The following is a 25,633-nucleotide window of genomic DNA, read 5'->3' as shown; positions in this document are numbered from 1 at the left end:
GCAACGCTGATCAAATATGAATCAATATTATGTTACTGTAATGCCTATTTCTCTCCTCAAATGTTTTCAGAAACATCTTGTAGTTTACTGTTTAGCTGCAAAATGAGAAAGTTTGTGACCCGGCAGCCATGTTAAGATCAGTTGAGGAAATACCAAGCACCGCCCACCAGCTGGAGCACACTTTCTCATTTTACAGCTAAACAGTACACTACAAGATGAAAACATTTTACGTGAGAAATAGGCATTACAGTAACAGAATATTAATTCATATTTGATCAGCGCTGCCTAGTTTGACCTTTGATCGGAGTTCACTAATGATTGACAGCTGCCTCCGGTGAATGAACAGCCAATAGGAACTCTCTCTCTCTCTCTCTCTCTCTGAAATGACCAAAGTCTCCCCATCACCTGGGATGGGTCAGCCTGTAAACAGAGCCATGAGGAGGAGCATAAGTCTTCTCTCAGAACACTTGAATTACAATATGCTGAAAGGTTACTGTGGAATGTTTTGCCCCAAAGATGCATAAAAACATTCTGCCTACTGCAGCTTTAATCCAGGATCGATGCTTTTGTTGGTTCTTGAATTTCATCAATTGAGCATTTCCCTAATTAGGATAACTTTTAATAAAGTAAGGTATAGGTGAACTACTAACAATTCACACAGTGCACCAATAGGAGACTCGGAAGCAGCCTGCATCCACTGATCTGCTTTTAAATTTACGCGCACCTCCTCCCATCTCTCCTCTCTCCTCTCTCCTCTTCTCTACTCCGTGCATCGCGCAGTGGAGAGCTCGGTCAGATGGACACTCCGGAGAGGCTCGCATTTACGCGTCGAAACGCAGCCGATAGTCGACATGAACACCGTTCACCCTGAGGATACATCTATTCCACTGATCGTCTCACTCGGTGGTTTTCATCATCGCTTTGATTGGTGGTCATCATATGGCTCGCTCGAGCGGCTCCACAAGAGGCGCGTGGGTTAAAAGCGACTCAACTCCAGTGTGAGTATCTATTGTTCAACAAGATTGGAAAAAGGGTGTAATTACAGAGTATTCTTCAGCTGAATGACGTTTTTTGTTCAATAATTTAAAAGTTCATTATGCTGAAAATAAAAAAAAGGTTGTGTTTTTACACCTTCTTATCGGTTTTTGTCATAAACCTCAAAGGAAACGTTGTGATCACGTGCTATCAGATAATTTGACAGCAGAGTAGAATGAATAGACAGCCTTTATATGCAACAACACCCCTTACTAGCCTTAACTTAACTGACACATTAGGAAAGACAAATACAAAACACTGCATACACCTTCTTTAATAAGTTATCCTGAAAATAAAAATTGTGTTTTTACACCTTCTTATCAGTTTTTATCATTAATCTCAAAGGTTAATTTGATAATTTGACAGCAGAGTAGTATGAATAGACAGCCTGTATATGCAACAACACCCCATAGTAGCCTTAACTTAACTGACACATTAGGAAAGACAAATACAAATCACTACTTCTTTAATAAGTGTCCATTAATTAGCAATACTATGTGTTTTTAAACTTTGTAACGCTTGTGAAACTAATATCCTCCTGGTTCCATGCTCTCACCCTCACTGAACAGCTGCAGAACATCTCAGTGTCATCATGTCTCTGGGGGGGGGGGGTAAAAAAGACTTCTACTCTACCAGACTGAAAGCAGCCCTGTGTTATGAGACAAAAGATAAACCGCTGTAAACATTTGCACACACGCTCCCACACGTCTTATCTTGTAATTATTATTATTCTGTTTATTGTAACATAACATAAACTGGAGCATTTTCTGACTATTTGACAGATTTCCCCCCTGGATAATTCCTTTCCATAAATGTTTTCTCTCGTGCATCCCAGCAAACAAGCCATGAAGTGACGAGTGTGTGTGTGTGTGTGTTCCAGCTCGTTGCCGGGGGTTTGAAGTCAGGGGTGCGATGTGCTGATGTGTGAGATGTTTGCACGCTCCCAGTTTCTGCTTGACATTTAGTTCATTTTCCTCCCCTTGCTTTCTCCATTCTAGTCTATTAAAGGGGCTGCGGGTCGACCTTTGGACAAACCGGCCTTTGTGGACTCTCAGTGCAGCTTCTAAATCACTAAAGTTGTATGTCATTGTTAATTGGAGGTGGGGGAGAAAGAGTGGGAGTGTGAGAGAAGGAGGACATATAGATGTGGTGACAGTTTGTAGCACCCTCCATAACTCTGCACACACACCCAAACCTCGCTCCTGCTGCTGCTGCACCCAGCCCTGCAGTCCGTCAGCTCTACCAGGCAGGAAGGTTTTAGGTTGCCCCCCGAGTTTGCGGAACAAATGTACTGGCTGGAGCTGCCGAGATGTCAAAGCCATGCTTCTTTTGGCAAAGGACTGACGCTCGAAGGCTTAGGTAATGCTAAAAGTATGAGGGGAGAGGGAGGGCGAGAGGGTTGAACCATATCAGATTGTTTAGACTGGACTCTGGGGGTCCACCACAAATGGAAGAAAAGGACTCTCTAACAGAGCGCATTAGGAATGTGGGAGGTTTGCATGACACTAAATTGTTTTGGCAAGAGCTCCGAGTTTCTATTTCAAGAGTTGGTAGTTTTTTTACTTGAGATGACAACAATCCTCAGTAATGCAAGATGTGCTCTGCATTATTACCATTTTAGAAGCGATGAGTCAATGTAGTCAAACTTTTATCCACTTCTGTCGCTCCCTTGTTGTTCTGCTTTAGCGGTCCTGACTGTTGAGTAATTTTCCTGATGGATGATGTTTTTCACGGGGATTTTTCTTAGTTTCTTTTTATTTTCCATCCGATGATGTCTTATTGAACATAATTATATTTTCTACAGTTGTGCAGGAAAGCTTTCTCCATCGCTGCAGTTGATTTTAATGTTTTCTATAATTTTTTTGTGGTTAGATTTGCATGTATCGAAACAAAAGAAACGTTATAGTTAGGGCTGTCAATCGATTAGAATATTTAATCGCAAAATTAATCACGCACTTTTTATCAGTTCAAAATGTACCTTAAAGGGAGATTTGTCAAGTAATACTCTTATCAACATGGGAATGGGCAAATAATGCTTGCTTTATGCAAATTTATGTATATATTTATTATTGGAAATCAATTAACAACGCATAAACAATGACAGATATTGTCCAGAAACCCTCACAGGTACTTAATTTTACATAAAAATATGCTCAAATCATAACATGGCAAACTCAAGCAAAACAGGCAACAACAGCTGTCAGTGTGCTGACTTGAATATGACTTGCTCAAAACTGCATATGATTATCATAAAGGTGGCATGTCTATAAAGGGGGAAATGTGGGTACCCATAAAACCTATTTACATTCACATATCTTGAGGTCAGAGGTCAAGGGACCCCTTTGAAAATGGCCATACCATTTTTTCCTTGCAAAAATTAAGCGTAAGTTTGGAGCATTATTTAGCTTGCTTCGCAACAAGCTAGTATGACATGGTTGGTACCAATGGTTTCCTTAGGTTTTATAGTTTCATATGATAGTATGAGTAGTATCTTCACTCTAGCTTTAAAACTGAGCCCGCTACAACCTGAAAAATTGCAAGTTGCGTTAATGCGTTAAAGAAATTAGTGGCTTTAAAACAAATTTGCATTAACGCGTTAACTTTGAGTGCCCTAGTTACAATGTGTGGCAAAATTACTCAATTAAATGTATCCGTTCTGATGAACTTAATGGGTAACTTTAGTATTTTTCAACCTGGACCCTATTTTCCCATGTTTTTGTGTCTAAGTGACTAATGGGGACAACAATTTCTGAAATTGGTCCAGTATTGAGGGATAACATTATAACCGGCAGTCGTGAAATGAGCTGTGAAGGCAAATAAGCAACGTCAGTGTGAAGTTACGTTCAATAAAAGTGCTTGTTTTTGCTACTGACAGGCTCAGATTGTAATTATAAGTGTCTGACAACATTATGGAAAGGACCCTTCTTAGAAATAAAACATTTTTCTTACCTTGCGCTTGATCCAGTCTGTTTGCTATTGTGTCCATGACCCGCTAAAGGAGAAGTCTCGTTGTGAAATCTGAATATAAACTCTGGCTAAAATAAATGCGGGCGGCCGTCGAATTCAAAGACCTCATCCACTTTGTCGAAATCATCTAAATATTCAGCCATGACATTGAGAATCTTTTAGATAACGCTAAACTACGCTTTCTGTACTCCAACACAACAAACTCTGCCAATCACGTTTCCACCATGGATGTATTCCACTATCCCACCTTCTTGAGCGAGACTCTTTCCATAATCTCACTTATTAAAACAATCAGAGCCTGTCATGGCAAAAACAAGCACTTTTAGAGGACGTAAAAGACGTTGCCAGGTTGCCCCAATAGCACCATATTGCAGCCCGCGAGCGGCTGCCGTCTACAGCGCTCTACCTCAAATTTGTTTTAATACCACTAATTTCTTTAACACTAGAATACAACTTGTGTCGTGTGAAGCTAAAAAAACCTAAGGAATCCATTGGTACCGACCATGTCATACTAGCTTGTCGTGAAGCAGGCTAAATAATGCTCCAAACTTGCGCTAAGCCTCAAGATATGTGAATGAAAATGGGTTCTATGGGTACCCACGAATCTCCCCTTGACAGATATGCCCACTTTATGATAATCACATGCAGTTTGGGGCAAGTCATAGTCAAGTCAGCACACTGACACACTGACAGCTGTTGTTGCCTGTTGGGCTGCAGTTTGCCATGTTATGATATGAGCATATTTTTTTATGCTAAATGCAGTACCTGTGAGACAATATTTGTCATTGTTTTGTGTTGGTAATTGATTTCCAATAATAAATATATACATACATTTGCATAAAGCAAACATATTTGTCCACTCCAATGTTGATAAGAGTAATAAATACTTGACAAAGCTCCCTTTAAGGTACATTTTGAACAAATACAAATTGTGTGATTAATTTGCGATTAATCGTGATTAACTATGGACAATCATGCGATTAAACACGATTAAATAGTTTAATCGATTCACAGCCATTTAAACACTCACTACCTCCAGGCAGCTTAAAGTCAACAGTATACAGTTCACAAAATTCAACAAATCAAAATGTCTTTAATTAGCTGCATAATGTATGTCCTGTAGCCTGAATGAGTCACCACCCAAGACAAATATTTTCCCTAATGTAAAAAAGCATTATAATGTGGGATCAGGCAGTGCTAAAAGTGAAACAAAAGTCATGAGAGATTCATAAGATATAATTTTATGTTAATGACGCATAATAATTACGGTAAAGGTTTAAAAATTAGAATTACTCATTAGTTTCACTTCTCACACCCTTTAGATGCACATTGAGGGTGTGAACAGATTTTGGCTCACATGAGTCCATAAAGAAATCAAAAAAGTGTGATCAAGCTGCCACATGTCTTGTGGGCACACAAGACTTACGGTAGTAGATCGTCACACACAATGAAAACCAGTTAAGCAGCACTGACAGCAGGTTTTATTTCAATGCGTTGTTCAGCGTAATCAGGCAGCTCAAACGCACTCCTGTTTGCAACTCGAGAAAGAACGGGTGTCTGGTATGAGGAGAGCATTAAGCTGTTTGCTGGAGTGACCCTGCTCAGATGTAACTGTCTGGCATCATCTTTTGGAGACAATAAAGAGTAAGTACATGCTGTTTTGTTGCCATTTAAGACTGGAGTCTCGTGTTATCAACAAAAAAACAATAAGCTAAATCAAGTGTACAATAATCTATATTCAAAACAATTTTATTTGATCTTGTGTTTTGAGCATTTGGCTCTTGGCAGATGTAAGAATTCATAAGCCTCATCATCGTTTTGTAAGCAGAAGAAAGTGGCTAAATGAAATGAAATATTTTTTTGTAATATTTAGAATCATGTCATTTGAGGGCACATTAAAGGTTCTTTTCTTTTTTTTACAACTTTAATTTGGGACGAGATCTGGGAACACAGATGAAGCTAGAAACATGAGCAGTCAGATGATCTCACAGATTTTTAACACACCTAAGATTAGCCTAAACTTTCTTGGAAGAGAAAACGATAATAATACCATAATACTTTATTGTCAGACAGGTCTGAAATTTGTTTTGCATCACAGCAGCTCTGTTTGCAACATCACAGAAAGGAAAAAGACAATAAACCAGGAAACAAACATTTAAACATTACAATCACAGAAGACGATATTCAGGGCCCTTTAACGCACATTTGATCTGGGATTAGGCTCCATATTTAGTTTAAGGATTGACTGATGTACAAAAGAGTGCTTCAGTCTAACCTTATTAAATCGTGGAACCCTGTATCTCCGATTTGATGGTAACAATTGATATTCACTGTTCAAAACATGGTTGGGGTCAGAGACGATGTTGTTAGCCAGCCTTAAGATGTTATTATGATAGGCTGATTCATAGAGTTTCTCAAGGGGTTGACCTACAATCTTTGAGCAGATTTTCATTTGGTGGAGCAGTTTTGACTTTAAAGTAGTTGACAAATTATTGTACCATGTAGTATAACAATACTGTAGAACACTCATAATCACAGAAGTAAAAAACAAAAGAAGAAGACCTGAGGCGGCGGAGAAAGTAAATTCTTTGTTTTGTCTTTTTACAGACAAATTCAATGTGGTCTTTCCAAGATAACAGATGATCAATCATTACTCCTAAATATTTATATGAAAATACCTGCAGGATTTTTTCGTTATGAATAACAATAGGAACTTTATGAGAATCAGATGGTGAACCAAATACAATTTATTCCGTTTTCTTTGTGTTAATCTTAAGAGCATTACTGTCACTCCACTCTACCATTTTGTTCACACCATGTTGGTGCAGCTCAGGGTTGTCCGAGTGACTTAACAGATATATTACAGCCGTATCATCAGAATACTTTAGAATATATTGATTTGGTGTATTTGTACGACAGTCATCGGTGTAAAAGGTGAAAAGCATAGCTGAACTCACGCAACCCTGGGGGGCCCCGACATTGGTCGTGATGGCAGTGGAAAGGGTTTTATTCACTTTAACAATTTGAACTCTGTTAGTGAGAAAAGAGGCATACCAGTGAATTAAATAGGGATTCAGTTCCCGCTGGACCATTTTTGACACCTCTGTCTGTATTGTATTGAAGGCTGATGAAAAGTCTAGAAAAAGGGCTCTTGCATAGGTTTTTGGTTTGTCTAAATGTTTCGTAATAATATGAACCAGAGTGGCAACAGCGTCTTCTGTACCACAACCCTGCTTATATGCAAATTGATATGGATCGAGTTTGTCTTTTTTTGTACTGACAAGATATTGGAGCAGAATTCTTTCTAGAGATTTCATAATCACTGAGGTAAGGGCTATTGGTCTAAAATCCTTGTGTTCTTTAGGACATGGTATTTTGGGTAATGGTTTTATGTGCACAGTTTTCCATGACAGAGGTACAGTGTGCGTGTCTACAGAAGCCTGAAAGACTGGTTGCCACACTGGTGCCAGCTCGGTTGCAAAGTTCTTCAGAAGGAAAGCGCTGCATTCATCCGGTGCAGCAGCTTTCTTGGAATTTGTACACCGAAAACTTTTCCTAACATCTTCGACAGTGATGACAATTCTGTCTGAGGTAGTTGGTATAATAGTATTTCAGTGCACTTATCAGAATTGTCTAGTGATTCAAATCTGGTAAAGAAAGTGTTATTCATTATCTGTCACAATAGGTTTAGTTGGAGATGACATTCCTTTCATAGATTTCATGGTATCCCACACCTTTTTAGAGTTATTAGCTTTAAAGGCATCTTCCAGAAGCTCTCTGTGTGCCAGTTTTGCTTTCCTCAATTTGATTTTGAGCTCTTTTCCTGTCTGTTTAAGTGCTCCATAATCTTTGTTTTTGAAAGCCACTTTCCTAGTATTTATTACCTGTATTATGTCCTTGGTCACATATGATTTATTATTTGGATAGATTTTAATCTCCTTTGTGGGGACAACCAGCTGTACACAAAAATGTATATAATCATTTGTAACTGTAGTCCTTTCTTCTAGTGATCCCTCCTGAAAGATTTACCAATTTGTCCAATCAAAACAGGCTTTCAGTTGCTCCCTATTGTCCATGTCCTTATCACTTTCTTTTCTGGTTTACTTTGCTTGAGTTTGGTCTTGTACACTGGGATCATGTGCACAACGTTATGATCGGAATTTAATATGGGTGGCCTACACTTGGAAACATAAGCACCTTTAATGTTTACAAAACACTTGTCCAGGATATTGTCTTTTCTTGTCTGGTCCTTAACATACTGGTCGAACCCAGGTAACACAGTCTCCAAGTGGCACTGGTTCAAGTCCCCCACCACTATAGCCGGTGCATCAGGGTGGCTGAGTTGTAGCTCATGAACACAGTTAGCTATGGTGCTGGCCGTCTGTGATGCTTTGCCGCTGGGAGGCGCGTACACAACAAACAGCAGTATACATCCAAACTCTCTAGGTAAATAAAAAGGTCGTAACGTCATGCCGAGAATTTCTACATTGGGATCACATATCTTATATTTTACTGAGTGCGATCTGCACCATAGATCATTTATGTACGCGCAAATACCGCCTCCCCGAGTTTTTCCAGAGTCCGCATCCCTGTCTGCCCGTACAAGGGTGAATCCCGGGACTTCAAAGAGAGAGTCAGGCATTGTAGCTTGTAGCCAGCTTTCCGTGAAGCATAACAATGATGCCTCACGAAATTCGTTACAGTACCTTGTGTATGTCCGTATCGCATCCACTTTATTGCTCAGTGAGCGCAGGTTTGTAAGAACAATAGACGGAAGAGGTGGCCGATTGAATCTCCGCCGTAGTCGGTTCCGAATACCCCCTCTTTTTCCTTGTTTCTTTTTCCTATTCGTTCTGATCAGCTCCTGAGGGATGTTATCCAGCATCGAATGGTAGACGTGGCTTGATGTCATCTCCTGTGTCAGTACAAGCGTTCGAGGCACGGCTCCTCGCCACACCTGTCCATGTTGCCACTCAGGTGTGCGGTTGAAAATTGCACCGACAAACATTGTTCTCTCTCCCTCTCGGTCTTCGGCCTTGTCTTCATGCAGAGCAAATACCTCCTCATTTCCTCATATCGTGCAGGCCTAGCGCTGATAAAAAACAAAACATCTTGTAGTGTACTGTTAAGCTGTAAAATGAGAAAGTTTGTGACCCGGACGCCTTGTTGAGGTCAGTTGAGAAAATACCAAGCACCACCCACCAGCCGGAGCACAGCCAATAGGAACACTCTCTCTGAAATGATTTTTTAAAGCCTTAAAACAGAGCCATGAGGAGGAGCAGAAGTCTAGTTTTCTCTCAGAACACTTGAATTACAATAAGCTGAAAGGTTATTATGGACTTTTTTCCCAATGATGCCAAAAATGTACTGCATACTGCAGGTTTAATGGGAAGTGAAAAGAAAAGGGAGGCCTGTTTCATCATTATGAGACGGATGAAGCCCACTTCCTGAGATGTTTGTGCTCTTAGGGAGCTTTTAGATTTCCTGCCAAAATGTTATCCATAATCTGATTGTGAGATACGGCCAGAGAAAGGGATTAATCGATATCTTCTGTTGACTTTTGATATCTCTGTCATCCACATAGAGGAAGTTCTATTACTGCAGTTCTGGTATCCCATCCGTCTTTGTTTGACTCCCCCATCAACGGGGAGGCTGTCTTATTTCCTTTTGTGGCATTAGTTTCTCTTTTGCCTCCCATTTCCCAGCGCTGGGATTCAGCCAAGTCCCTGTCTCAGAGTGTACTGTACAAGGTCAGGATGTGTTTACACAGTTATAAACATGAAGACATGATTAAAACATGTTTCAGGAGAGGCACAGATATGTTGAGTGCTGCCTCTTGGAACTGATTGTCTCTCCTCTTTAACTGATTTTGTGGATCCTCTCAACAAGGCGTTCGTCACATTTGTAGAAGAAGCTAATATTTCATCGATGCTAAACTGAGCTGAACATCTGCATACGGCATGCAGCATTTTGTCTCTGGAAGAGCTCTGCAGGGATGCTGATTTTCATTTGCTGCTCAGTTGGTATCTTTGCAGTGCAGACTGGGTTGAGGCTGATTGGCATCATTTTGTCACAAAGGGTAAACAGAGAGGGATAAATGAGAGGGTGCCAGACACTCCCATGTAATGGCATAACCTGCACCCAATTTAACACCCAAGACAGAGCTTCAGTGAACAAATTAAATGTCATAGTAAATGCAATTGCGTTTTAATATACTGTCACCGTGTCCTCTGTCTGAAGGAGGTAGGACTAGAAGGAAGCACCTGTACTTTGTTAATATTTATCAGCAGCGCAAAAGGTTGAATTCCAAATTTGACACACAGCTGTGGAATCTGTACAGCTGGGGCTAATTAAAAATAATGAGCCTCATGGTTTATCCATGTAACTGCCACAATCTACTGATATGATGGACCTTCATCACAGCTCAACATCACAAATCAGTAAGAAAGTTATTTCACTATTCCCTGTGTGAGGTTCAAGACAGAAGATGTATCAACTCAAAAGTAAAGAAACTAATTACAGTTCTTGAAAGTGGCCTACTTTACAAATTACATTTACGTGTGCTAAAGACGTGATAATTGAACAGGCGGCAACCTCCGGTTCTCAAACGTGAAGCCATTGCGGAAGTGCCTTAAACTTGCATTCTTTCTAATAGCCTAATAGTTGCAAAAAGAAGTTTGATTGTATAGACGTCTATCAGAAAATGACCCTACTTCTCACTTGATTTATTACCTCAGTAAACATTGTTAACATGAGTTTATGGTCTCACTCGCTACTTTTAAGTCTTCTTCAATACAGCATGATGAGTAAATTATGGTCCCATTTAGAGTCAGATAGACCATAAAGCAGGGTATGTTTTAGGGCATGGCTACCTTGTGATTGACATGTCACTACCACGGCGTTGTCCAGTATGGAAGTTGTCCGTGTTTTTGTCTGCATTGCGTAACCCTTTCACAGTGTGTTTTCAGTTCATGAAAGTTAATTACAACCTTTTTGGTCACCTAAAAATGTGTTATTCAGGGTTCCGTTGTACTTAGCTCCACCTCTTGTGTCACTTCTGGTTGCAAAAAACTAACCAACATTGCGACGGCCAAAAACCAAGATGGCAACGGCCAAAATGGGTCATGTCTAGAAGGTGACCCTTGAGATAGGAAACGCGTTTTTGCAGATTTCACATAAGATTTCGCAATTTGCAGCTTACCATCTAGAAAAAATGCCGAACTCGAGGCTTCAAAACCATAGTCCACAAACCAAATGGTGACGTTACAGTAACTAGTACGTCCACTTCTTATATAAAGTCTATGTAACTGAAGCCACTATGTGTAGAATTTGAAAACGTGCATCTTTGACGTACCCAGTGGTCGTATCAGTAAAGACACTGTGGCAGAATGCAAAACAACAGCCCTCTTCGTAGACTACTTCAGTTTCCACAAGGATTGTCTTGATTGATGATAAGAACAGGTTGTATATAAACAACAGAAGGCGTAATTCCCAGTTGGATTTTGTTGATTGTGTTGGAAAAAAACGAATCGTCATGATTTGACAGTATATGCAAACAGAAGAACAGAATTATCTGTAAAAGGCTCCTGTCTTTATTTAATTGTAAGAAATGGGAGCTCTTGCATCCTCATGGGTGGCGTTAGAAATAAAAAGCCATGGGTTAGTACAATCAAAGGGTTTTACCCACTCTGCCTGAATAGATTGAACAAAAGTCATGGCAGTCTGCACATTATTTCCTGGGATATCTTGTGCAAAGTTGATATTTTGACGTGAGAATTGAAGAAGAGGGAAACTCAGTGTCCAAAATGGAAATAGTTTGTCCTGTGGAAGCGTAGTAGTGCTCTTCAAATTCCATGGCAATCTGCCCATTTAGTAAACAGAATGTTTTAGCAGGAAGGTCAGGGGTTTACCAAACAGATTAGGATTAATTCTCTGGGGACCATCGACATGCAGGCCATCAATAAATCTAGGTTGTTGTGAAATGTTGATCTGGACAGACAGAACAACATCACCGTCATTGGGCCCCACGGTCCACTACTTTGGTCCAGACTGAAATATCTCAACAACTGATTGCCATGAAATTTTGTACAAATATTCAAGTTGTCCTGAGGATGAAGCTTTATAACTTTGGAGATCCCTTGACCTTTTTCTCCAGTGCTACAATGAGGTTGGTATTTGTGTTTTTTTGTGAAATATATCAACAACTGTTGCATGGATTACCATGGAATGTGGTCCACATGCTGAAATTTATGCTAAATTTTGGCGAGGAAAAACTGGCATGGCCATCTTCAAAGGGGTCTCTTGACCTCTGACCTCAAGATATGTGAATGAAAATGGGTTCTATGGGTACCCACGAGTTTCCCCTTTAAAGTCATGCATACTTTATGATGACCACATACAGTTTTGGACATGTCATAGTCAAGACAGCACACTGACACTGAGTTGTTGTTGCCTGTTTGGCATGAGTTTGCCATGTTATGATTTGAGCATATTTTTATGCTAAATGCAGTATCTGTGAGGGTTTCTGGACACTATTTTTCATTGTTTTGTGTTGTTAATTGATTTCCTGTAATAAATGTATACATACATCATATTTCTCCACTCCCATGTTGAAAAGAGTATGACATACTTAATAAATCTCCCTTTAAGGTACATTTTGAACAGATGTGCGATTAATTTGTGATTAATTGCAATCAATTCTGGACTATCGTGCGATTAATCACGAAAAAATAATTTTATTGATTGACAGCCCTAAACAAAATATGTCACTAACATAGCAAAACAAAGCACCGGACTCCTGGTTGAAAGTCCTGTGTTTGCAGGACCCATCTACCTCCCCACCCACCTGCCATCAACCGTCTTTCTCCCTTTTTATTCTACATCACTGCATTTACATTGCAGTCAGTACAGACTACATGGTGTGAAAATGACACGCCTAAGGCAAGAACGGCTTTCTTATTGCACGCTTTTGCACATTATCGTGTCATTCACACGCCTTTTCGTGTGACCGGGCTGCCCCCTCAGGATGAATTGTAATAACTTTGGAGATCGTCTGGCTTTTCATCTGGTGTTATCATCAGTTCAGCTCAGATCTGAACAATTCAGCAAAAGCCTTGAGTCAAGTTTTCGGATAATTTGACAAATTTACAGCGTAAACAACACGTTGCACCAACAACATGAGCAACATCTCATTCCTTCTTTGATGCCAGATGAGTCTTGACATTTTGTGCACTTAGAGCAACAAAGGCATCTAATGCAATGATAAATGCAGGCTTTTATTTTGAGTCAGCAGGATTTCGATGATGGAGTTTCACCTCAGTCAAACCCACCTGCTGTTTTCTTCCCGCCACGGATCGATTTTTAGACCAGAGAGGTCTAAAGGCTGTCTTTCCTGCTCTTTCTCACACTATTTTTTTCTCATCTCTGCTGCTTCATTTCTCCACGCTGTGCTTTATACCCTCGACTCTCACTGTCCTCTTTATGCTCTATCGCATTTCCAAATCTCTCTCTTCTCTTTCTCACTTTGAATTTTTGCTCTAACTGGACATTAATCTTTAATGGGAATACAAGATTGATAGTTACAGAGAACAGAGGCGATAGCAATTACCTGGATGTGTAGAAATAAAGATATGCAGAGGCAGGAACAAAATTAAACTAGAGAACAGTAGCTTTCATGAATATGATACTTTTCAAAAAGCGGCTAGAAAGCGCTTAACACATCATTAAAAAGCATAAAAACAACATCAAAATATGGAAATAAAGATGCATAAAGGATACGGCACTAATGACTTAAACTATTAACTACTATAGATGTCAGAGTTGTATTTAGCAAGTGGTGCCATTAGCATTTTAGAGAGCCCACCTCTGTCTACTGATATTTCATTAAATAAGGCCCATAACACCTCTAGAACAGGGATTAAAAATAAGTTATTTGCCCAGTCCCACGCAGGCCTGCAGATATTGCCATGCATTCCCAATCACTCTGCAACGGCTCAGAGTTGTCACATTATGAAATCTGCAAGTGTGTGAGGGCTTTCTTGTGGACTTTTAAAGCCCTTTGTGCACACATTCAGCAAGTCCGCATTCATGCAGACTTTGCTCAAGCAACCCCACAATTTATAGGAGTTTTGCAACATTAAAACAGGGATGAGGTGAAGGCTGTAAGCATAATGAAACAACACATGGAAAACGCTGGCGAGAACACGAGCAAAGCACTGTGTGTTTAGTATCCTACTATGTCATGATTATGCAACCCAATATCACACCAAAATGTGTAATATAACCGCCTGTCCAGGTGTGAATATTACACCCGTGTATGAAGGTGCATTACCAGCAGGGGGCAACAAAACCACTCACTTAAGTCTCAGACACACCAACCGGGTGCGGTGTGTTCGAGTGCAACTTTTTGGCCACAACAAAGGCTGACCGTTGAGTCGCCTCACGTCGCCTTTGTCTCAGCCAAAAAGTTGCACTCGAACAAACCGCAAAGACTACAGCCGACGGCCGCACCAGCAGGTGGCAGAAGTCTGTATTCATCATTCAAAAAGGGAAAACGGGAAAGCCGAGGAAGGCTGATATACAAGCCGTTGTTATGATACGTACATGAAACAAAGCAGCGTTTGCCGACCATTTTCACACCACTCTCACTCACTAGGTGTGTCAGGGCCCATTAGGTTTAGGCAACAAAACCATTAGGTTTCAGAAAACCCTCATGGTTGGCCTTAAAATAAGTATGTAAACTAAGTACAATATGTACGGAAACAACGTAACATAAGTACGGAAAACACGTCACAAACATCACTCTTACAAAACAACTTACAAAAGCAACCGGTCTCCTTGTTGAAAGATCTGTGCTTGTTGGACCCATCCACCTCTCCTCCCGTCCACCATAGACTGTCTTTCTCCCTTTATATTCTACGTTACTACCTCTGAGCGTAGCATATTTATGCGGATACATTTACATTGCGGTCAGTACAGACTGCATGGCGTGAAAATGACACGCCTAAAGCAATAACAGCATTCTTAAAACACGCTTTTGCCTTGCGCATTATTGTGTCATTCACATGTGTTTTCATGTGACCGAGCTGGATTATGATTTTTGAATTTTTTTTCTTAAAGGGGTACTCCAGAAATATAGTATTGCACTTCTATAAAGCTGGGCGAATCACAAGAGAAGGAGTACAAAAACAATGGTCCAAATAGAAGCAGCAGAGGCCGAGATACCCCGACTTTTAGCCCTTAGTATGTTTCAAGCTCCAAAAATACTGCATCCTACACTTCCCACAATGCAACTTGATAGAGTCTTTCACTGGACTGAATCCAGTGATGTCGCCAAAGATGACTGAAGTGGAGTGGCCTTTCATTATACTCTGAATTTGCACCTTTAATGATGTAAGTGTGAACATGTTGAGTCACATAATGGTGGCGGCACTTTAACAGGCCCCTGTTGTGCAGTAAGAAGAAAAACACTGTAACATTAGAGATTTCTCCGTGTAGTTTGCTAGAACTGGTGCAGGATTTCATTCCCCAGTCCCCAGTGGCACACGCAGCGAAAGAAAAAGAAACACGTTACTGCCTGAGGAAGTGTCAGAGAAGTGTTTTAAAAGCATTTTACACTTCGACGTCTGGAATTCATTAGCACTGGGCCCTTAATAATCCTTTCTTATTATTCATGTGGCGGCAAAAGAAAACAAAATGCATGCACTTACCACACTGCTTGTCCACCTGTATCAATACCTAACTGGGTTTTTTCTGTGAAAAACCTTGATCTTGAAAACGCTATTTCCAGGTTAACAAAATAAAGCTCTCAGCGGGCTTTTAGCTCACAAAGAATAATCGTGTGTTTTTAGTTTTGAATTACAGAGCAACTATTATTCTGACCTTGAAAGTCTCTAAGTAGAGCTTGTCTTTGCATGTGCTATACAGCCCTCGTCATAAAGCGAGGGATCTCCGAGCAGCAGACCACACACACTCTGCAGCCGACCTCAAACATTTTTAGAGGTGATTTATGCTATAGGAGGGAGTTTGAGATTCACACACTGATGCCTCAGAGGGGGATAAAGCTCCCTAAAATACCCTGATATTAAAAATGTTCATACCACCTTTCTTGGTATTATGGGAGATGACTGAAATACTTCAAAGGAAACTACACTGCTCGTCATATATGTATATAAAAAGGTGTGTTTTAACAAGTGTTTCTGATTTACAGGAGGCCCTTCTGAAGACTGGGGAGCATATAAGTAATGAAGACCTGCAGATTAAAAACTATGATGAATGGACACATCAGGACACAAAACCTCCGGTACTAAGTGAAGCTTTTTTTTTCTTCTCCTCTTTCTACATCTGCTTCTATGCCAGTATGTCACTATCAGACTGCAAACATGGGAGCGACACCCAAACGGAGCACGCTCGCAGCCTCCACAGCTTGCCCATGGCTGAGAACTATGGGAAAAGGCTCGTCAGGACATTGTTTGACTTCAGGCACACAAACGTGACTGAAAACCTGGCTGTCAAGTGGACGTTGACACTGGCCAACATGTGGAGCTTCTCAAAAGTCAAAGTGGTTAGTTTCCTGATGGCCTTTACGCTGGTGTTCCTCATCATGGTTTCCTACAACCTGATGTCGGACAGGATAGGACTTTTGCTCACGCCAGCGCCCTATCAGCCCAGGCCTGCATTCGTCCCAACCAGCACAGCAGCAGCAGCAGCAGCAGCAGCAGCAGCTGAAGTTCCCTCCGAAAAGAATTTATTAGACATGAAGCTGCTGGTGAAGATCATCGGCTCCAAACTGGAATACAAACCCAGGAAGGTGCCTGACGAGAAGGATGTCATTGGAACGGACTCTAATGTAAGTCTGTGGAAAATTGGTCTGACTCATTTTTGCTGTACATGAGTTGGGGCCAACTAAAATAAAGGATGTTTTTGTTATAGTTCCAAGCTGCAATTATGCAATGTTTTCACTCAAAAATATGCTGGCAAATGATCATTCAGGCCACACTGGAAAATGTTAATAAGTGACCGCTATGATTGCTTTATTTCTTGTTGACAAAATTGGAGACCGACAAATAACAAACACCTTACAATCAACCCTGCAGTAAACAGCTGTTTGGTGGAGCTCATAATGACCAGTGTTTGTTGAGACTGACAGAGGCGTTCTTTCAACTTGAAGCCAAAGTCCGTAGGGCTGTAATGTAAATACCAGGTTACGTGTCCCGCTAAGTGTTGCTAAGGACCCGCTGACTGCTGTTACTATGTACTGTAATTCTCCCGTGTTTGGTGCGTGTTCTCATCGTGCTTCGCCGCGTTACCCTACATCACGTTGTGGTGTTTATGGTTGAGGTCTCTACAACTCTGACAGTTACACTGAAAATCACAATTACAGAGATAGCAACACAAGCAAAGTCAGTAAGTTGAATACCAATTAGTGGTATGTGTCAGTGTTCGAACTGAGTTTTCAAAGCCACCTGCTGCACCCGATTCAACACATTCTCGCTCCCAACTCGTCAAATACCGCCGCTTGGTTAATGCCCTTCGGCATCGGAGACCGTCGCACGGGCTACCCCTCTTGTGTTACTTTTGGATGGATCGGGGACGGCGTGTCAATATACGCTCGTTACATGTGTAGTGTCCTTTCAAAATAAATTTCTGTTTTCACTGGAGGTTAGGTTTAGGCAACACAACCACTCTGTTAGGGTTAGGAAACGGTCGTGGTTGACGTTAACTTCACTGACTAGCGACTCGTGTGATTCACGTCACTCATGGGACTGACAATACTGTCGAGTCACGTGAACCAAAAGACTGACGTGACAAAATAAGTCAACGTTACTTTTAGTTTCACACGGGATGCGAACACCGGTCTCCGAGTTGAAAGTCTTGTGTTTGTTTGACCCATCCACCACCACCCCACCCCTTAACAGACTCTCACGCTATTAATACTACGTCTCTTGCTCCGACCGTTGAATAACACCTCAGGTGGATTTACTTTGGAGTTAATTGAAAGCCCTGTTCGTCACATACTGTTGCTAAAAGGAAGTGTCTTCTATTAGTTTTGGTTTTTCCACCTCCGATGAAGAGCAGCGGAAAGCCGCTTCTCAAGCCTACGGGGCATTTTTAATGATTATATGCTATTTCAGCATATAATTATTAAATAATGTTTATAATAAAGTAATTTTCGATACATTTTGAAGTAACAATTTGGCAGTAATTCCAAAGACATTTCAAATAGGTTACTTGCTAGTTATCACCTAATAACCATGCAATTTGCAGACCTGTAAAATGAAGTGTTACCCATAAAACTTTACATTTTGAACACAAACAAAACAGCTTCTTTAGGTTTGGGCAACAAAAACACTTAAAGTTTAGGGAAAGAACATTTGTTTTGGCTTAAAATAACTATGTTGTAAAAGTTAAAGTGAAGCAACCCATTCTAACATGTTTTAAAACTGAATGGAACGTTACATTTTTACCACAAAACAGCTTCTTTAGGTTTAGACAATAAACTTCAACTTCTTGAGGTTTAGGCAACAAAACCACTCAGTTGATTTTAGGGAAAAACTTTGTGTTTTGGTTTAAAATAACTACGTTTTAAAAGTGAAACTTGACGCTTGTGAACACAAAGACAACTACACATTGTTGTTATCACATGGGATGCAAACGCGGTCTCCACCTCATTTGGAGTTTACGTTGTCTATACTACAGTACCTGACTTCCCCTTCTGCTCCTGTCATAATTACTACATTTGCTAGAGGTTGCTGTCATCTTCTTTTATACCTTCTTTTGGTGGTCGACCATGTGAATAGATGACAAAACCTACTATTGGGTGGCTGACCCAAATCTATGGGGCTTATAACCTCATGCCATGCGGCATAAATTATGGATGTGTTGTTACTTTTTATGTCCCGAGAACTTTTGATTGCTGGCGTACGGTGTAAATGGCATGAATTCAAAGTAGCTGCTGTTTTCCATAGAAAGTAGAATCTACCACCTTTTACCAGCCACCATCTGTAACAACACCACAGGCTGCAGCCTTCACAAGATAACGAATGATACCTCTGACAGTTTCACCAGAAACATGATATCCTTGTCCATCTCATGATTCACCGAAGGGCTACAGTATATTATAGTGTTTCTGTTATTTTTTGTCAAACCTTTGTATTCCCTGGTTTTGTTTTGTTCCTCTCTGCAGTTGTTCTCCATAATTCCTCGCCATTTTATGCCCGGCATCAAGAGCCCTTGCTGGTATGAGGAGTTCTCCAATAAGCTCGGCACTGATCCGTACAGGAAGAACCTCTTCGGTTCGAGCTTGTATGACCGCCTGAAGACCGACTTCCATCGGCACTTATTACACAGTGACGGCAAACTGTTTCGTCTACGCTGCCTGCCGTTCTTCTACATCATCGGCCAGCCGAAGTGTGGCACAACTGACTTGTACCACAGGCTGCGGCTGCATCCAGATGTCAGGTCCACCACAAAGGAGCCACACTGGTGGACCAGGAAACGCTTTGGTAAGTCTTCAGGAGATGGATGATGTTTCTAATATTCTGATGATGGTTTAAGCGAGCTGATGAATTGAAAGATAGTTATAACTGAGGATTGAATTCATCCAAAAGATAGAAACAGATGGCAGAAAATACACTGATTTAAAATAGAGCTGCAGCGAACAGCTGATTAGTCGATTTGAAGCAACTATTTTGCTAATCAATTAGCTGCTTTTCCCACACTTACATTCTAGTACATTTTATATTTTTGAGTTTTGGACCATAGGCCGGACAAAACAAGACATTTATTGATGTCACCTTGCGCTCTAGGATATAGTTCAGGGCATTTTTCACATTTTTCTGATGATTTATGGACCAAATGATTAATCAATTAATCCAGAAAATAAAGCAGATTAATGGATCATGAAAATAATTTAATAATTTAAATTTAACAATTTAGAGTAACTGTGATGTAAAGTCTGTGTTTTATGAGCGAAACTTTTATGTGAACTTTTGGCTCCGTCTTGAGTAGGACTCCTCTGGAAAATAATGTTTCTTCAAGGACCTAATTAAACAGGATTAATTTGTAGTGTTGTGCATAGTAAACAAAAAGCAATACTGGTGTCCTCAGTGGATGAACCCATTACCTCTAAGACGACTGCTAAGCTCATTGAGTTAGCATTGCTGGGCACGCTGGAGGGAAGGAAGGCACCCAGGAACCAGAACTGCGCTGGGCAGACTGTCAGACCCTGCTGCAGCAAAATGAGAGGTTTTCTAAAGGGACTCTGGTGCTTAGAAACAACACCGCTTTTGTCCACGAGGATTGCAAAATCAACACAAAATGAAAGTTCCTCATAATAGCTTTAAGGAAAATTATGTTATTTTTTACAATTGACAATTTAAATTGAATCCATTAAATTCTGATTCAGAATCAACAATCTAAATAAAATCAAAAGAGCTTATCGTTTTCTAAAAAAAATAATTCTAATTCAGCCGTATGAAAATGTCCAGATGAACTACTAGTCTGCAAGATAGAAAACCAACCTTTCACCACTGACTATAACTGAAGACCCTCTGCAGCTGCTTCAAAAATAAAATACTTTTACTGCGAGACGCTTGCAGGAAGTGCTTTATTATAACAGCATATGTAATTTGCAAAAAAAGGAAAAGTAATATAAATTTGACAGAACTATTGTTCTGTGTCTGTTGTCGGCCTGTTTGTCTCTATTCTAATATTTCCCTGTATGGAAAGGACTTCAATAAATGCATTTTATGGTGAAGAAGTCTATAAAAGTGTACATGATGAGTGATATTTTGGTGTTACTTGGGCTGGGAGGTTATATCCGTTTCAAAGATGGTTTCCAGAAAAAGTATCCTGTGGAAGATTACCTGGATCTGTTTGACTGGGCAGCCCAAAACATCCAAGAAGGAATCAGTGGAAATTCATCTGGAGACCACCGCCGTGCACTCATAACAGGTGAACACATGTCTAAGTGTTTGGTTTGGTATTGTTACTGGACATAGTGCATCAGATGGAATAATCTGTCACCCTTGTAGTTTTCATTTGGTGTTTTCTGAGGACAGCCGAACAATTGGATCCTGACCATGAAGTCTCTCTTGTTTTTCCTTTCCTTTATTGTCAGGTCTCGCTCTTTCTTTGTGGATTTCCCACCAGTGGCTCTGACCTCAGGAGCACTACAGTGGTGGCGCTCACATATTCTAGATATTCTGTGGTCTAAGAGAACAATACGTTGTCTTTAGAAGTGTACACTGAATCTCAAAGGCCTCTGGGTGCTTTCACAACTACCTTTATTCACTCTCTATGCATCTGTGATTATATAGTAAATGAGGTCAACATATTCTCATGCAGTGTGTAGGATCTGGTGGCATCTAGCGGTGAGGTTGCAGATTGCAAAAATGTGAAAACGCGAATGGCCCTATCCAGAGCAAATGCCCGTTCTGGGCCACTGTAGAAACATGGCAGTCCGCTCCGTGAAGAGGACCCACTCCGTATTTAGATATAAACGGTTCATTCTAAGCTAACGAAAACAACAATTCTTATTTACAGGTGATTATACACTAAAGAAAACATACTTATTAATTAATTAATTATTCCATTTCTGCCAATAGATCGCCCTAAAAAGTTACACACTTTTCCTTTAATATTAACTTGGCTTTCTTCTATGAAAATGTGCTACATGGCTTTGGTTGCAAAAGTGAAATAAATATAATAAATGACTATTCACTTTTAAAATCTAAAAAGTTGAAACTGCACTGTCACAAATCTCTTTAGATTTGGAGAACATGATGTTACCAGAAAAGTGTGTGCAACATCTCATATTTTGGTCTATAAAGTTCAGCTCAACTTTGCTACATTATGCCAGAGTATCCGCACTACTCGCTGCAATTTAAATGACCTGTTGTTACCCAAGGCGATGCTCAAACTATCAGTGTCTTGACAGTTGACGCCAGTGCATCCACTATGTGGGACAACCAAGCCTGGAGCTATCTTCACAGCGACAGGGAGGAGACAGAGCCCCCATTCCTGGTCCAGGACTTCATCCACACAATCCAACCCGATGCCAAAATCGTCATCATGCTAAGAGATCCAGTAGAGAGGTACTGTAGAGAAATCCATCCACACATCTGCCTGTATAGATGCAGATGTGATTTTCAGTTTTGATTTTCCTGCACAGCACATTTACTCCTGTTTGTCCAGCAAAATGTCCTTTCGTGGTTCCAACTGGCTTACAACTCTGTTTCTTTCTGTTCCCAGACTTTATTCAGACTACCTGTACTTCAAGATGGCCAACAAGTCCGCAGAGGACTTCCATCAGAAGGTCGTAGAGTCTTTACAGTTGTTTCAGTCCTGCCTGTCTGAGAGGTCACTTCGTTCCTGCGTATACGGCACCAGCCTCTCCAACGCCATGCCGGTTAGTTGAATTGTTGTTCTCACTTTCTGAATATCAGTTTTCTTAAGAATTACTACAGATTTTATAACTATATTTACTTAAGCTTAACAACAAACATCTAATTTCTTCTTTGAGAATTTCTACCTGTCCTCCGAGTGGTTGTAAATGGGATTTACTGCACTCTCGTTCTGTGCAGGGAAAAATACAGCCAACTATAGCTGACCAGAGTCATTTCAGACCCTTCAGCATATATCCTATAAGGCGACGCTCCCTCAGGAGTGAGCTGAGTTAGGAGCTCTGTCGGTCGTCACCCCTAATCACAACATGTCAGTGACAGCACTGTTATCCAGGGAGATTTACTACAGTGAAAGCAGCAATCAGCTTGACCTGAAGCCATTGGAACAGCAACAGAATCTATCTCAAACCTAACAAAAACATTCAGAAAAAAAACACTGTTACGTTTTTTTTTGTTTACATGACTGAGATGAGATGATGAGATGAAGATCAAAATCTGTCTGTGTCTCTCTGATTGTGAATCTCAGCACAGTCCCTTAGTTTGGCGTTGCACTGTGGTGCCCTCTTGAGGACTCTGGGTGTCTGTGCATCTGGATTAAATGGAAAAAAACATGTCTGGCTCCTAATTTAACAGGAATTAAACAATGACTTTACGAGTGACTCAGACTTTAAATGCACAAAATGATAAATACAGTTACTGCTACAAATGTGGGTCACAATTACAGGGTAACAAGTATTTGGAGTTCCTATACGGAATATGTTCATCGTATATCCAATTGGTTTGTTTCATATTCTCTTTACATTGTCAACATTTTTTTTTTTTGGTCTGATCTTAAGCTCGCATAAACACCCACCAGATCAGAATTATATACTGTATTTCAATTTTTTTTAAAGGTTATATAATTTCCTTAATAAGCTGGCCACTGTAGTTTTAAGCAAACGTTACTCAAACAGGAGTAAGTATTGCATTTGTTGGCAACTATTTGTGAGTATTAATGGCCGCAGGACAGTGCATACGTCAACTCAAAATAAACTACAGTATCCATGTTCATCATAATGAAAGAACATGTGACCCAGTGCAACAGAGTGACTCACTGATGCATTTTTAATAGTTGTTTGACAATGATGAGCTCTTTGACATAGAGGTTACATCAGGCTTTGGATACACAGACAATACTTGTTAGTATGACCAGTTTACTTTTCAATGAATTTGTGGACAATTGCAAAACAAATTACGTCTGTCAATTGATTAAAATATTTAATCCCGATTAATTGCAAGCTGATCGCACATTTTTTTATCTGTTCAAAATGTACCTTAAAGGGAGATTTGTCAAGTATTTAATGCTCTTATCAATATGGGAGTGGTCAAATATGCTTGCTTTATGCAAATGTATGTATATATTTATTATTGGAAATCAATTAACAACACAAAACAATGACAAATATTGTCCAGAAACCCTCACAGGTACTGCATTTAGCATAAAAAAATATGCTCAAATCATAACATGGCAAACTGCAGCCCAACAGGCAACAACAGCTGTCAGTGTGTCAGTGTGCTGACTTGACTATAACTTGCCCCAAACTGCATGTGATTATCATAAAGTGGGCATGTCTGTAAAGGGGAGACTTGTGGGTACCCATAGAACTAATTTTCATTCACATATCTTGAGGTCAGAGGTCAAGGGACTCCTTTGAAAATGGCCATGCCAGTTTTTCCTCGCCGAAATTTAGCGCAAGTTTTGAGCGTTATTTAGCCTCCTTCAATAACAAGCGACGCGGGAGTGTGGCATGATTGGTACCAATGGATTCCTTAGGTCCAGTATCTTCACTCTAGCTTTAAAACTGAACCCGCTACAACCTAAAAATCGCAAGTTGCGTTAATGCGTTAAAGAAATTAGTGCCGTTATGACAAATTTGCGTTAAAGCGTTATTATAGCGTTAACTTTGACAGCACAAAAAAAAATATATATAAATTATAAAAAAAACTAATTCACCAGCTTCATCCTTTGAAATTGATTTCCATGTAGTGTTGAAATGATTTTGTCTACCACCTGCATGTCTGCTGTTGACCTTTTCTCACCCAAGGACACTTTAAGAACTTCTTGCTCATGTATAATTAACAGTTAACCTTGGAAACAGCAGTTGACAGAACAATCTCACCACAGGAGACTTATGATTTTAACTTATTTTGAATTTTCCCCCCACAGGTGAGGCTAACTTTGGGGATATACTTTGTCTACTTGCTGGACTGGCTGACAGTTTTCCAAAGGGAGCAGATCCTAGTTTTTCAACTCAAGGACTACTCGGCCAACCTCAAGGTGTCAATCAAGAAAGTCTTTGATTTTCTGACTGTAGGTACGTATCCAGAAAGCACCTTTATCCACCTGATTATGTATCTATGTGGTTGTCTCTGCCTCTAGCCATCACTTCTGTATTGTTAAGGGACTCTGCCATCCTCCCTGCAGGTCCTATGTCGCAGCAACTGGAGAAAGCAGTGACCAGACAGTCCGAGTCTAACACCCGGCGGATAGCGGATAAGAACGTGGGTCCTATGCTTCCAGCCACCAGAGACCTCCTCACGAAATTTCATCAGCCCTTCAACCATAAACTGGCCAGTGTGTTGGACAATGAGGCCTTCCTCTGGAATAACACCTGAAGGGGCATGAGCCATGTGGATGGATGTGAATGAACAACCAGAGTAAGAAGCTAAAGCAGGAATGCCTATTGACAGGAATGAACATACAGTGGGAGAATTCATACACAGGTGAATAGTTGTATATGGGGTTATATGAAGGTCTGAATAGGTGTATGCGGTTTAGTTTGTGATATTTATTTGCTCTTGAAAGAATGTGAGTGACACGTCGAGTCAAGATGATAATAATAAAATAAGCTGAATTTGTGTTTTAATTTGATGTTTTTACAGTTGTAGAAAAGCTATCGTAAAACTGCTGAGTAAAAGTCCACAAAATGCACCACAAATTTATTAATCTACACCTGTTAACCCTCTGAGACACACAATAGACCCATTTTTTGTCTTTTTTAGGGGAGTGCAGGGGGTCTTTAGGGGGAGATAGCAGGTATAGGTCACATAGAAGTGGTGTACATCATCTTAAAACTGGGAACCTGAAGAGTAATTTGAGATGCAGCTCAGCACTGTTTGTCAAATTGTCATTATCAGAAATAAACATGAATTATTTAATTAATTAAAATAAATTGTGAAAGTGTGTA

General features: G+C 40.3%; 1 protein-coding gene across 5 annotated transcripts; it reads left to right on the top strand.

Annotated features, from left to right (window-relative positions):
- The first annotated feature begins 463 nt into the window (after positions 1-463).
- LOC119495944 (carbohydrate sulfotransferase 15-like) lies at positions 464-25,312 on the top strand. 5 transcript variants are annotated; one of them, XM_037782886.1, is made up of 9 exons: positions 464-998; positions 16,211-16,237; positions 16,360-16,849; positions 19,187-19,505; positions 20,815-20,955; positions 21,941-22,097; positions 22,255-22,411; positions 24,613-24,756; positions 24,871-25,050. In XM_037782886.1, exons 3-9 carry the CDS (start codon positions 16,361-16,363, stop codon positions 24,901-24,903), a joined length of 1,440 nt encoding a protein of 479 aa, XP_037638814.1. In that variant the 5' UTR covers positions 464-998; positions 16,211-16,237; position 16,360; the 3' UTR covers positions 24,904-25,050. The 5 variants fall into 5 exon arrangements, with proteins under 5 accessions (XP_037638814.1, XP_037638811.1, XP_037638810.1 ...); XM_037782882.1 differs by having other exon boundaries at positions 473-998; positions 24,613-24,760; positions 24,871-25,312; XM_037782884.1 differs by lacking the exon at positions 464-998 and adding an exon at positions 4,863-5,646 and having other exon boundaries at positions 24,613-24,760; positions 24,871-25,312.
- The last annotated feature ends 321 nt before the right edge of the window (positions 25,313-25,633 follow it).

Source organism: Sebastes umbrosus, chromosome 10 (genome assembly GCF_015220745.1).
Source record: "Sebastes umbrosus isolate fSebUmb1 chromosome 10, fSebUmb1.pri, whole genome shotgun sequence".
In the NCBI taxonomy this organism is placed as follows: Eukaryota; Metazoa; Chordata; class Actinopteri; order Perciformes; family Sebastidae; genus Sebastes; species Sebastes umbrosus.
This window is presented reverse-complemented; position numbering and strand designations above follow the sequence as displayed.

Bases quoted from the DNA above. Each gene is read 5' to 3' on its own strand.
- LOC119495944 (XM_037782883.1), top strand. From the start codon at position 16,361: ATGTCACTATCAGACTGCAAACATGGGAGCGACACCCAAACGGAGCAC. The intron at 16,850-19,186 runs GTAAGTCTGTGG...TCCTCTCTGCAG, and splicing joins TCATTGGAACGGACTCTAAT to TTGTTCTCCATAATTCCTCG. The intron at 20,956-21,940 runs GTGAACACATGT...GTGTCTTGACAG, and splicing joins CCGCCGTGCACTCATAACAG to TTGACGCCAGTGCATCCACT.